General features: G+C 47.7%; 1 protein-coding gene across 2 annotated transcripts in view; it reads left to right on the forward strand.

Moving 5' to 3' along the window:
• The window catches only part of KATNAL2 (katanin catalytic subunit A1 like 2), a 103,216-nt gene that overhangs the window by 47,567 nt on the left and 42,354 nt on the right, over window positions 1–13,295 (forward strand). For both annotated transcript variants that reach the window (XM_063958625.1, XM_063958632.1), the window contains exons 6-9: window positions 2,045–2,134; window positions 9,022–9,120; window positions 9,991–10,068; window positions 12,502–12,600. In XM_063958625.1, the coding sequence (XP_063814695.1) occupies window positions 2,045–2,134; window positions 9,022–9,120; window positions 9,991–10,068; window positions 12,502–12,600 (366 nt within the window). The remainder of the gene's footprint in view (window positions 1–2,044; window positions 2,135–9,021; window positions 9,121–9,990; window positions 10,069–12,501; window positions 12,601–13,295) is intronic.

The following is a 13,295-nucleotide window of genomic DNA, read 5'->3' on the forward strand; positions in this document are numbered from 1 at the left end:
CATTGGTCAGAGCCTACATGACAGACATCATATGTAAGATCCCATTTATGACCAGAAGGTGGCGATGCAGCGGCCTGACCTGAACATTTTGCACATGTATTGCAGGGATGCAGTCAATTTACCTACAATCAAAATACCGACAACCATCGACTGATGGTCAGAGTACCGACATGGTCAAAATACCGACATTAGAAATGTCGACACCGTCAAAATACTGACATTTAAAATGCCGACAGGTCACAAAATCAACATGAGTTTTTCATGATTTTTTTTTTTAATTGAAACCGACTTGTTCATACTTTACCATCCCAGTGGACATGAAGGGGGGAATATAATAGTGTGCCGAGCGCTGCAAGGCACCGTGCCTGAAGCACGGCGAGCCATACGAGGGGACGCGGTACACTTATATGGTGTCCATGCCCTATCTCGCCATACACACCAATTTTTGGAGAAAAAAAATTATTTAAAAACATGTCGACTTTTTGACTTGTCGACATTTTAAATGTCAGTATTTTGACCGTGTCGATATTCTAAATGTTGGTTTTTTGACCATGTCGGTACACTAAAAATCCCCCTTCATTCATACAGGGCCGCACGCACTCTTTGATGACAAATGCTGTATTTATTTAGCAGCTAGCTGCAGCACCCGGCTCCGCTCGGACATAGAGGGTCATTCCGACCTGATTGCTCGCTGCGGTTCCTCGCAGCGATCGGGTCGGAACTGCGCATGCGCCGCAGTGCGCCGGCACATGGCAGCCGTCGTTGCCTAGCAATCGCCTCTGAGGGGGCTGGACGGCGGCGTTAAGCCGCCGTTTAGGGGGCGCTGTCCGGCCAACGCAGGCATGGCCGGACCGTTGGGGGGGGGGGGGGGGGGGGTCCGCGGCGGCTGCGTGATGTTACACGCAGCCGCTGTGGGCCGGGGAGTGACGAGTAGCTCCCGGCCAGCGCGCTAAAGCTGCGCTGGTCGGGAGCTACTCTTGAAGTGCAAAGGCATCGCCGCTGTGCGATGCCTTTGCACTTTTTTTTTTTGGGGGGGGGGGGGGGGGCGGCACGGACATGCGGGGCGGACTAGCCCTGTGCTGGGCGTCCCCCCGCATGTCAGTGTGAATGATCGTAGCTGTGCTAAATTTAGCACAGCTACGATCAACTGGGGATGACCCCCATAAGCCGTGTACTTACGGTGCAATTTTTCTTACGATTTTGACTATATAGTTAAAATCGTAAGAAAATGTAGTGCATGTCGCACCGTGTGTGTATAGTCCTTCCGATGGCGATGTGCGGTCTCACGGGATCGGCATCGCAAGGAAAAATAGACTGTGCAGTCAGCCCAACATTGACTATATCAGCGGGGCCATGCTCCGGCCCCATCAAATAGTCAATGTCGGGCTTACGGCGCATTGCGCCGTGTGTACACACCAATAGATTGATAGATTATGTGTCCAGTCACCAAAATATAATATAATAATAATAATAATAATAATAATAAAAGTTTGGGTGCTAGAGTCCATTAATCTTAATAAGGATTAATTAGTTAAGATTAGATGCAATAAACCATTTATTGTGCAAACAGCAACTTTTTTAATCCGTGTGATTCTTATTCAAGCTCAGCTATATATGACGCCGACGGCCGAGTGTGTGCAACCACCCAAGGCGTGCGTACTGCATAGCGTGACCCCACACCCAAGTGTGGTATATCTATCTTATATAATGGTCCCTGCTGTGACAAAATAGTACTACACGAGATGATGTAGGATGAAACGGATACAGAAGAGCAAGGAAAAAGTATCTCATTTATTCTTCACTCTGGGGGGAATTAAGTTCTTGGCGCCGTGCGGCAGGGTATGTCCACGATGCCCGGCTGTCTACATTATCGGCCCACTTACGGTAACGCTGGGATCTCAAGTCTTCCTGCTCATATGGCGTGCAAGGAAAAACTTTGTCATATAGATGGGCGTGATTCGCCATTCCGGAAAGGCAGATCCCTCCCATTGCGCTGCATTGCTCCCCCACTTGTGTGTTGTCACCTTTCTGTTCTATTTTGCAGGAGAATGGGTGCAACAGCCCCCCCGAGGTCTCCGAATTTGGACTAAATGTGTCCGCAATAAACAAAGGACAAAGCGGCCCACAAAGGAGGGTGAGTAAGATACAAAACTGCCCACAACAAACTAATACTGAAACAGACTACGGTAGATTTACCATGCATGTTTGTTTGTTTTTTATTATTTAATCAAAGTTTAGTAAAAGTTGCAACTTAAGTACTTAATTAAAAAAAATTAAGAACATAATAAAATACAGTAATACAAGGAAAAAGGGGATGACAGTATCTCAGTTTACGGAGAAATAAAACCACATAATGGGGCAGATGTATTAAGCCTGGAGAATGGATAAAGCAGTGATAAGTAGAAGGTGATAATGCAGCAGCCAATCAGCTCCTCTCATTTTTCAAATCTGTAATGATTGGCTGGTGCGTTATCACCTTGCACTTATCACTGCTTTATCACTTCTCCAGGTTAATACATCTGCCTCATTGATCAGTATAGGTCCTTGTGCTTCCCGTGGTCTCTGAAATTGCAGGATGCAAATTCAGGATTTTAGGGATGAGAGTATAGGCCAGTACTCACGGGGCAGATCTGGGGAGAGATGTGTGCTGAGCGTATGGGGGGGGGGGGGGGGGGGGGGGGGGCACGCTCATTTCACCCAGCGCATGAAATGAGCGACCTGCTAGATTGAGCAGGCTCAATGTAGCAGCAGCGATAGCGATGCGCGGGGCCGAGCATCGCTAACGCTGTGGGGGGTACACACGGAGAGATCTTGCTGAAAATATAAGCAATCTAGTCAGATTGCTTACATTATTGCTCCGTGAGTACCCCCCTTAAGATTGAGTTCAGCAGGTTTTCAGGTTGCAAATGTTCTCCAGATCAGAATATAAGGCAGGGAAGGGTGTAATCATTAACACGATGTCACCTGTGTCTATATTCATGGCCTCCTGCAGTCACTCCACTGATATCGGGCGGATGATGTATAGCGCAGTCACCAATGCAGAGAGGCTCCGTGCAGAGAGCAAATAACATGGGAAGCAGACAACAGCCTTGTCCAGTCTCACTCAGCACTGGTCAGGAGAGGGAGAAATGGCCCATTAGACGGACATCCGCTCCAGGGTGAATATATCGCACTTGAAGAGCAATAAGAAAATAATTAGAAAGCTGCACGATAACACCCCCGCCCCACCCTTCCCCCAGCACCACCCTTCCCCCAGCCGCACCCTTCCCCCAGCACCACCCTTCCCCCAGCCCACTCTAGCAATAGAGGCATTTATAATGAAATAAACAATATTTTCAGATTCTATCATATCCTTACAGCTGATTATTTATATATATATATATATATATATATATATATATATATATTAATTTCTCTGACGTCCTAAGTGGATGCTGGGGACTCCGTCAGGACCATGGGGAATAGCGGCTCCGCAGGAGACAGGGCACAAAAGTAAAAGCTTTAGGATCAGGTGGTGTGCACTGGCTCCTCCCCCTATGACCCTCCTCCAAGCCTCAGTTAGATCTTTGTGCCCGGCCGAGCAGGGTGCAATCTAGGTGGCTCTCCTAAAGAGCTGCTTAGAGTAAAAGTTTTGTTAGGTTTTTTATTTTCAGTGAGTCCTGCTGGCAACAGGCTCACTGCATCGAGGGACTTAGGGGAGAAGGAGTGAACTCACCTGCGTGCAGGATGGATTGGCTTCTTAGGCTACTGGACATTAGCTCCAGAGGGACGATCACAGGTACAGCCTGGATGGGTCACCGGAGCCGCGCCGCCGACCCCCTTGCAGATGCTGAAGAGAGAAGAGGTCCAGAAATCGGCGGCTGAAGACTTCCCAGTCTTCTTAAGGTAGCGCACAGCACTGCAGCTGTGCGCCATTGCTCTCAGCACACTTCACACCAACGGTCACTGAGGGTGCAGGGCGCTTGGGGGGGCGCCCTGGGCAGCAATGAAAGTACCTATTCTGGCTAAAAATACATCACATATAGCCCCTGGGGCTATATGGATGTATTTAACCCCTGCCAGGTTGTCAGAAAAACGGGAGAAGAAGCCCGCCGAAAAGGGGGCGGGGCCTATTCTCCTCAGCACACAGCGCCATTTTTCCTCACAGAAATGCTGGTGGGAAGGCTCCCAGGCTCTCCCCTGCACTGCACTACAGAAACAGGGTTAAAACAGAGAGGGGGGGCATTTTTGTGGCGATATTATTACATATTAAGATGCTATAAGGGAAAACACTTATATAAGGTTGTCCCTGTAAAATTATAGCGTTTTGGTGTGTGCTGGCAAACTCTCCCTCTGTCTCCCCAAAGGGCTAGTGGGGTCCTGTCCTCTATCAGAGCATTCCCTGTGTGTGTGCTGTGTGTCGGTACGTGTGTGTCGACATGTATGAGGACGATGTTGGTGAGGAGACGGAGCAATTGCCTGTAATGGTGATGTCACTCTCTAGGGAGTCGACACCGGAATGGATGGCTTATTTAGGGAATTACGTGATAATGTCAACAAGCTGCAAGGTCGGTTGACGACATGAGACGGCCGGCAAACCAATTAGTACCTGTCCAGGCGTCTCAAACACCGTCAGGGGCTTTAAAACGCCCATTACCTCAGTCGGTCGACACAGACACAGACACGGACACTGACTCCAGTGTCGACGGTGAAAAAACAAACGTATTTTCCATTAGGGCCACACGTTACATGTTAAGGGCAATGAAGGAGGTGTTACATATTTCTGATACTACAAGTACCACAAAAAAGGGTATTATGTGTAGTGTGAAAAAACTGCCTGTAGTTTTTCCTGAATCAGATAAATTAATTGAAGTGTGTGATGATGCGTGGGTTTCCCCCGATAGAAAATTAAAGGCGCTCACACGCTTATCAAAACAAGTGGCGTTACCGTCTCCAGATACGGCCGCCCTCAAGGAGCCAGCTAATAGGAGGCTGGAAAATATCCTAAAAAGTATATACACACATACTGGTGTTATACTGCGACCAGCGATCGCCTCAGCCTGGATGTGCAGCGCTGGGGTGGCTTGGTCGGATTCCCTGACTGAAAATATTGATACCCTTGACAGGGACAGTATTTTATTGACTATAGAGCATTTCTATATATACGAGATGCACAGAGGGATATTTGCACTCTGGCATCATGAGTAAGTGCGATGTCCATGTCTGCCAGAAGATGTTTATGGACACGACAGTGGTCAGGTGATGCAGATTCCAAACGGCACATGGAAGTATTGCCGTATAAAGGGGAGGAGTTATTTGGGGTCGGTCCATCGGACCTGGTGGCCACGGCAACAGCTGGAAAATCCACCTTTTTACCCCAAGTCACATCTCAGCAGAAAAAGACACCGTCTTTCAGCCTCAGTCCTTTCGTCCCCATAAGGGCAAGCGGGCAAAAGGCCAGTCATATCTGCCCAGGGGTAGAGGAACGGAAGAAGACTGCAGCAGGCAGCCCCTTCCCAGGAACAGAAGCCCTCCACCGCTTCTGCCAAGTCCTCAGCATGACGCTGGGGCCGTACAAGCGGACTCAGGTGCGGTGGGGGGGGTCGTCTCAAGAGTTTCAGCGCGCAGTGGGCTCACTCGCAAGTGGACCCCTGGATCCTACAAGTAGTATCCCAGGGGTACAGATTGGAAATTCGAGACGTCTCCCCCTCGCAGGTTCCTGAAATCTGCTTTACCAACGTCTCCCTCTGACAGGGAGGCATTATTGGAAACAATTCACAAGCTGTATTCCCAGCAGGTGATAATCAAAGTACCCCTCCTACAACAAGGAAAAGGGTATTATTCCACACTATTTGTGGTACTGAAGCCAGACGGCTCGGTGAGACCTATTCTAAATCTGAAATCTTTGAACACTTACATACAAAGGTTCAAATCAAGATGGAGTCACTCAGAGCAGTGATAGCGAACCAGGAAGAAGGGGACTATATGGTGTCCCTGGACATCAAGGATGCTTACCTCCATGTCCCAAATTGCCCTTCTCACCAAGGGTACCTCAGGTTCGTGGTACAGAACTGTCACTATCAGTTTCAGACGCTGCCGTTTGGATTGTCCACGGCACCCCGGGTCTTTACCAAGGTAATGGCCGAAATGATTCTTCTTCAAAGAAAAGGCGTCTTAATTATCCCTTACTTGGACGATCTCCTGATAAGGGCAAGGTCCAGAGAACAGTTGGAGGTCGGAGTAGCACTATCTCAAGTAGTTCTACGACAGCACGGGTGGATTCTAAATATTCCAAAATCGCAGCTGATTCCGACGACACGTCTGCTGTTACTAGGGATGATTCTGGACACAGTCCAGAAAAAGGTGTTTCTCCCGGAGGAGAAAGCCTGGGAGTTATCCGAGCTAGTTAGGAACCTCCTAGAACCAGACCAAGTGTCAGTGCATCAATGCACAGGAGTCCTGGGAAAAATGGTGGCTTCTTACGAAGCGATTCCATTCGGCAGATTTCACGAAAGAATTTTTCAGTGGGATCTGCTGGACGAATGGTCCGGATCGCATCTTCAGATGCATCAGCGGATAATCCTGTCTCCAAGGACAAGGGTGTCTCTTCTGTGGTGGCTGCAGAGTGCTCATCTACTAGAGGGCAGCAGATTCGGCATTCAGGACTGGGTCCTGGTGACCACGGATGCCAGCCTGAGAGGCTGGGGAGCAGTCACACAGGGAAGAAATTTCCAAGGAGTGTGGTCAAGTCTGGAGACTTCTCTCCACATAAATATACTGGAGCTAAGGGCAATTTATAATGCTCTGAGCCTAGGAAGACCTCTGCTTCAAAGTCAACCGGTGCTGATCCAGTCGGACAACATAACGGCAGTCGCCCACGTAAACAGACAGGGCGGCACAAGAAGCAGGAGGGCAATGGCAGCAAGGATTCTTCGCTGGGCGAAAAATCATGTGATAACACTGTTAGCGGTGTTCATTCCGGGAGTGGACAACTGGGAAGCAGACTTCCTCACCAGGCACGACCTCCACCCGGGAGAGTGGAGACTTCATCTGGAAGTCTTCCACATGATTGTGAACCGTTGGGAAAGACCAAAGGTGGACATGATGGCGTCCCGTCTGAACAAAAAACTGGACAGGTATTGCGCCAGGTCAAGAGACCCTCAGGCAATAGCTGGGACGCTCTGGTAACACCGTGGGTGTACCAGTCGGTGTATGTGTTCCCTCCTCTGCCTCTCATACCCAAGGTACTGAGAATTATAAGAAGGAGAGGAGTAAGAACTATACTCGTGGCTCCGGATTGGCCAAGAAGGACTTGGTACCCGGAACTTCAAGAGATACTAAGAAGGGACTTGCTTCAGCAAGGATCATGTCTGTTCCAAGACTTACCGCGGCTGCGTTTGACGGCATGGCGGTTGAACGCCGGATCCTAAGGGAAAAAGGCATTCCGGAAGAGGTCATCCCTACCCTGGTCAGAGCCAGGAAGGAGGTGACCACACAACATTATCACCGCATTTGGCGAAAATATGTTGCATGGTGTGAGGCCAGGAAGGCCCCCACGGAGGAATTTCAACTCGGTCGATTCCTACATTTCCTGCAAACAGGAGTGTCTATGTGCCTCAAATTGGGGTCCATTAAGGTTCAAATTTCGGCCCTGTCGAATTTCTTCCAGAAAGAATTGGCTTCAGTTCCTGAAGTCCAGAAGTTTGTCAAGGGAGTACTGCATATACAACCCCCTTTTGTGCCTCCAGTGGCACTGTGGGATCTCAACGTAGTTCTGGGATTCCTCAAATCACATTGGTTTAAACTGCTCAAATCTGTGGATTTGAAATATCTCACATGGAAAGTGACCATGCTGTTGGCCCTGGCCTCGGCCAGGCGAGTGTCAGAATTGGCGGCTTTGTCTCACAAAAGCCCATATCTGATTGTCCATTCGGACAGGGCAGAGCTGCGGACTCGTCCCCAGTTTCTCCCTAAGGTGGTGTCAGCGTTTCACCTGAACCAGCTTATTGTGGTACCTGCGGATACTAGCGACTTGGAGGACTCCAAGTTGCTAGATGTTGTCAGGGCCCTGAAAATATAGGTTTCCAGGACGGCTGGAGTCAGGAAAACTGACTTGCTGTTATCCTGTATGCACCCAACAAACTGGGTGCTCTTACTTCTAAGCAGACGATTGCTAGTTGGATGTGTAGTACAATTCAGCTTGCACATTCTGTGGCAGGCCTGCCACAGCCAAAATATGTAAATGCCCATTCCACAAGGAAGGTGGGCTCATCTTGGGCGGCTGCCCGAGGGGTCTCGGCTTTACAACTTTGCCGAGCTGCTACTTGGTCAGGGGCACACCCTGGCTGAGGAGGACCTGGAGTTCTCTCACTCGGTGCTGCAGAGTCATCCGCACTCTCCCGCCCGTTTGGGAGCTTTGGTATAATCCCCATGGTCCTGACGGAGTCCCCAGCATCCACTTAGGACGTCAGAGAAAATAAGAATTTACTTACCGATAATTCTATTTCTCGTAGTCCGTAGTGGATGCTGGGCGCCCATCCCAAGTGCGGATTGTCTGCAATACTTGTACATAGTTATTGTTACAAAAATCGGGTTATTATTGTTGTGAGCCATCTTTTCAGAGGCTCCTCTGTTATCATGCTGTTAACTGGGTTCAGATCACAGGTTGTACAGTGTGATTGGTGTGGCTGGTATGAGTCTTACCCGGGATTCAAAATCCTTCCTTATTGTGTACGCTCGTCCGGGCACAGTATCCTAACTGAGGCTTGGAGGAGGGTCATAGGGGGAGGAGCCAGTGCACACCACCTGATCCTAAAGCTTTTACTTTTGTGCCCTGTCTCCTGCGGAGCCGCTATTCCCCATGGTCCTGACGGAGTCCCCAGCATCCACTACGGATTACGAGAAATAGAATTATCGGTAAGTAAATTCTTATTTTTTTTTATTTTATTTATTTCAACACCAGTTCTTGACCGAGTATCAAATGGATTTTTGTTGACTTCACTTATCTTTGTGTAATTTTCTTTTGTTCATTTAACACAACAGGGCCAGATCATTGACTTTCGCGGCATGATCCAAGATGCCATAAAAGGGTCATCGAACGATATCGCCATGAACAGTCTGAACTACAATCCCGACCCCTCGGTAAGTTGGACGAGTACAGAATGACCGAGCTACTGCTTAATTCCAGGGGGCCGGACAGGCACCTCTCACCGGCAAATTGCGATCTTAGAAATCTGCGATGCAAAAATATTCTTCCTCTTACTCGTCAGCTATTTAATTATTTATTTTTTCACCATTTTAAGTTGTATTCACAAAAGGAGACCTTCAGTACACATAAGAGGACTGGTATTTTTACACCTTGTTGCGGATACGAGTCTGATTTTACAGCTGTTTGCAGATCCCATGCTTTCGCAGTTGAGCGATTATGAGCCGACTACGCATTCGTCTAAGTCACATGCGCAGATGGTCTTGCGTCTGAGGCAGAGAAGATTGACAGTCCGGCACTGTTTGGTTTCAGGGAGTGGCGGATGTTTTCAGGGTGTGGCTCAGCCTCTGTCTGCGATCCCATACTAGGTAACAATGGCTCCCGCGTCTCGCTTCCTGCGGCCATGCTGTGCCACCATAGGGCTACGCAAAAGTTTGATAATCAACTGATCTGCGGACAACGCTGCCTCTTTGTACACAGCCGCAGGGACTCGCAAAGCCACCAATGGGGGTCTCACTGCACGTGCGCACCCAGTGAGATGCTGCTGCGATCGACTCTGCCTGCTTGACAGGCAGAGGTGGTCGCCGTTGGGGGGACGCGGTCCAGTTAACGCAGGCAGACCATGTTTTAAGGATATCCATGTCTGCGCACAGGTGGTTGACTTAAGACGATTGAAGCACTAATTAAGACAATCTTGCATAACTAGACCCTTCCGATTACACTGGGTATATTGAACAAGGTAAGTGATGCTTGATGTATTAGATCATATTACAACGACATTACAGGCCCTATCTTGTCATTCCCAGGAGCGGTTGCTAAAACCCGTCACTGCCTTTACTGGAGCCAACAGCGAGATGAGAGAGCTGGCCGCGGTTATAAGCCGGGTGAGATTGGGTGTGCACTTAGGGATTGGAAGTAGCACATAAAATAACATGCATGTGACATAGGGGTATATGCAATTGCGGTCGAATTCCCGAAATTGTTGAAAAACGGGACTTTTTCGCCCAAAAAAAGTTTGACAATGCAATTCAGTACTTTCCGTCAAAAAAACGGACTTTCCAAATTCGACTTTTTGAAATTCGACATTTGTCAAATTCGACATTTCTGCAATGGTACAAATGCGGCAATTCGACAAAAGTATATTCAATTGAAGTTTGGAAATTCGACAACAGTGCTTTTAGACAGTAAATTCGTCATTTTCAATCCGCCACACTTTGGTGGCGGAATCTAATAAAAAAATTTTAAAACATGTTTTTGTTGGTGTTTTTTTTTTATTGGTAATAGCATATCTATTTATATTAGAAGGGATTAGGTACTTGGTTTGTCTATTTTGGAGGCACAAGTATTATTTATATATTTTTTAAAATATTATTTTTTATTTTTTTTATTTTTTTTAAATGGAATGGTAAAATCCCGGAAAAAAAAATGGCGTGGGGTCCCCCCTCCTAAGCATAACCAGCCTCGGGCTCTTCGAGTCGGTCCTGGTTCTAAAAATCCGGGGGGGGGAAATGACAGGGGATCCCCCGTATTTTTAAAACCAGCACCGGGCTCTGCGCCTGGTGCTGGTGCATAAAATACGGGGGACAAAAAGAGTAGGGGTCCCCCGTATTTTTTACACCAGCATCGGGCTCCACTAGCTGGACAGATAATGCCACAGCCGGGGGTCACTTTTATACAGCGCCCTGCGGCCGTGGCATTAAATATCCAACTAGTCACCCCTGGCCGGGGTGCCCTGGGGGAGTCCGTTTGGTCCGGGTGTTCGTTTTTTTTTTTTTTGCCAAGTACGTGGATTATAATCTGGACACTGGATTGAGGTGAGTATAATTTTATTCACAGGTACACGTGGATTCTACATGGACAAGTGGACAGAGGTCGGCGTGTGAACATAGGTAAGTATGTATGTGTCGACATGTGTGTAATAAAGTTGTACTTTCAAGGTGTGCGTGTCCTGTTTTTATTTGGGTATTTTTTTCCCAGTAGAACTACAGGTACCAGCGGGCCCGTTTTTCTCCCGCATGCTGGTACTTGTGGTTCTCCAAGTACCAGCTTGCGGGGGAGGCTTGCTGGGACTTGTAGTACTACTGGAAAAAAACAATATTCTTACAATTTTCTCAAGGCTATCAGCCCCCCATCCGCAGCCCTTGGATGGGGGGGACAGCCTCGGGCTTCACCCCTGGCCCTTGGGTGGCTGGGGGGGGGACCCCTTGATTGAAGGGGTCCCCACTCCCCCAGGGTACCCCGGCCAGGGGTGACTAGTTGGATATTTAATGCCACGGCCGCAGGGCGCTGTATAAAAGTGACCCCCGGCTGTGGCATTATCTGTCCAGCTAGTGGAGCCCGATGCTGGTGTAAAAAATACGGGGGACCCCTACTCTTTTTGTCCCCCGTATTTTTTGCACCAGCACCAGGCGCAGAGCCCGGTGCTGGTTTTAAAAATACGGGGGATCCCCTGTCATTTTCCCCCCCGGATTTTTAGAACCAAGACCGGCTCGAAGAGCCCGAGGCTGGTTATGCTTAGGAGGGGGGACCCCACGCCATTTGTTTCGGGTTTTTTCCGTTTTTTTTAAATTGGATCAAAATCCGTCAAATCGGCCGTTTTTCGACAGCGGGACTGTCGAATCCGGTTTTTATTGAATATGTTGAATTCCGGCACCCACTTGCCGGAATTCGACGGTCAAATTGTGTCGAATTAAAAAACGGCCGAAAAATTGCAGCGATTCGCCGCTAATTGCATATACCCCATAGTCTGACGTTGGATCCTCAATCTCTGCACCCACTGACTGGTAGCTGCCATAGTCATTTCTCAGGCACATGTCGCCCTAATCACAGTATTTTATTTATATTAACCGTTACATATAAAGTTAGAAGCAGTCCTGGCGAATTTGATGCTTTCTCATTTGTAGGTATTATACGTCACTATATAACTAGCTAAAATATTCTATATCCACCTGTACCCACATTGCACTTATAATGCCCCAGTCGCACATAGAATGCCAGCCTATAACGCAATGATACATATAAAGCCAGCCTGTGCCCCAGCTAGAGCTCTCTGCCAGCAAGCACAGAAGGGGAAAATGATGATAAATGGGGTATTTCCAGCCCTGAAACATACATAGCTGCAGTTTAAAGTTATTGACTGGGTATGTGGGACAGACTTTCATGGAAATATGGCAAATTTGGCAAGCAACTTCATTTTCTAAACTTGTCTGCAGTCTCCACAGCATTGGTAATAATAGAAAATATCCATAGTTTTATTTTGTTTAATTCCCCAGCTAGAATCCTATTCTGTTGAATGGTATCTTCTGTTTTTTTTGCAGGACATTTACCTGCAGAACCCCAATGTGAGGTGGGATGACATCATCGGGCTTGACTCTGCGAAGCGGCTGGTGAAGGAAGCTGTGGTGTACCCTATTAGGGTGAGCCAATCATCCGGTCTTCATTATTATTGTTTTACATTGGGAAAGGTATGCGTATAAGGGTGTTACTCCACCAACAGTGTAACCTGAATATGTTCACAAAGGAACGCTCCCTCCTCCCATTTACCTCTGCTGACATCTGATCAGCCGCAAACCAAATATATTTTTTTAATTTGGGGCTCAAATGTGTGAGAGAGGGTCATTTACTAACACTGGATGTAGGTGCAACTATGGCTGCCATCTCTTCCGGAAAAGAATACAGAGCGTCGTACCTCTGTTATGTGTGCCTCCTTGATATGGTTTATTTAAATAGTACTTTAATACAGCCACAGTCCCTAGTAAATAAGCCGCAAGGGTCTGTTTTGCAAATATGTCCCCTTTCCTGTACTGACCTGTTGGTTAGATACACTCTGTAGTAGAGAACATCTAACATGAATCGTTTCTGCGGCTTTTCAATATGCAACTGGCCGGTTATATGCAATGTATAGTACATTACAGTACGGTATATTATCATTATCCTTTATTTATATGGCGTCACAAGGGTTCCGCAGCGCCCAATTACAGAGTACATAAACAAATAATCAAACAGGAAAACAGCAACTTACAGTTGATGACAGTATAGGACAAGTACAGGGTAAATAAACATAGTTACATCAGCAGATGACACTGGAATAAGTATCAGGTGGCAGAAGACT

Source organism: Pseudophryne corroboree, chromosome 1 (assembly GCF_028390025.1).
Source record: "Pseudophryne corroboree isolate aPseCor3 chromosome 1, aPseCor3.hap2, whole genome shotgun sequence".
Classification (NCBI taxonomy): Eukaryota; Metazoa; Chordata; class Amphibia; order Anura; family Myobatrachidae; genus Pseudophryne; species Pseudophryne corroboree.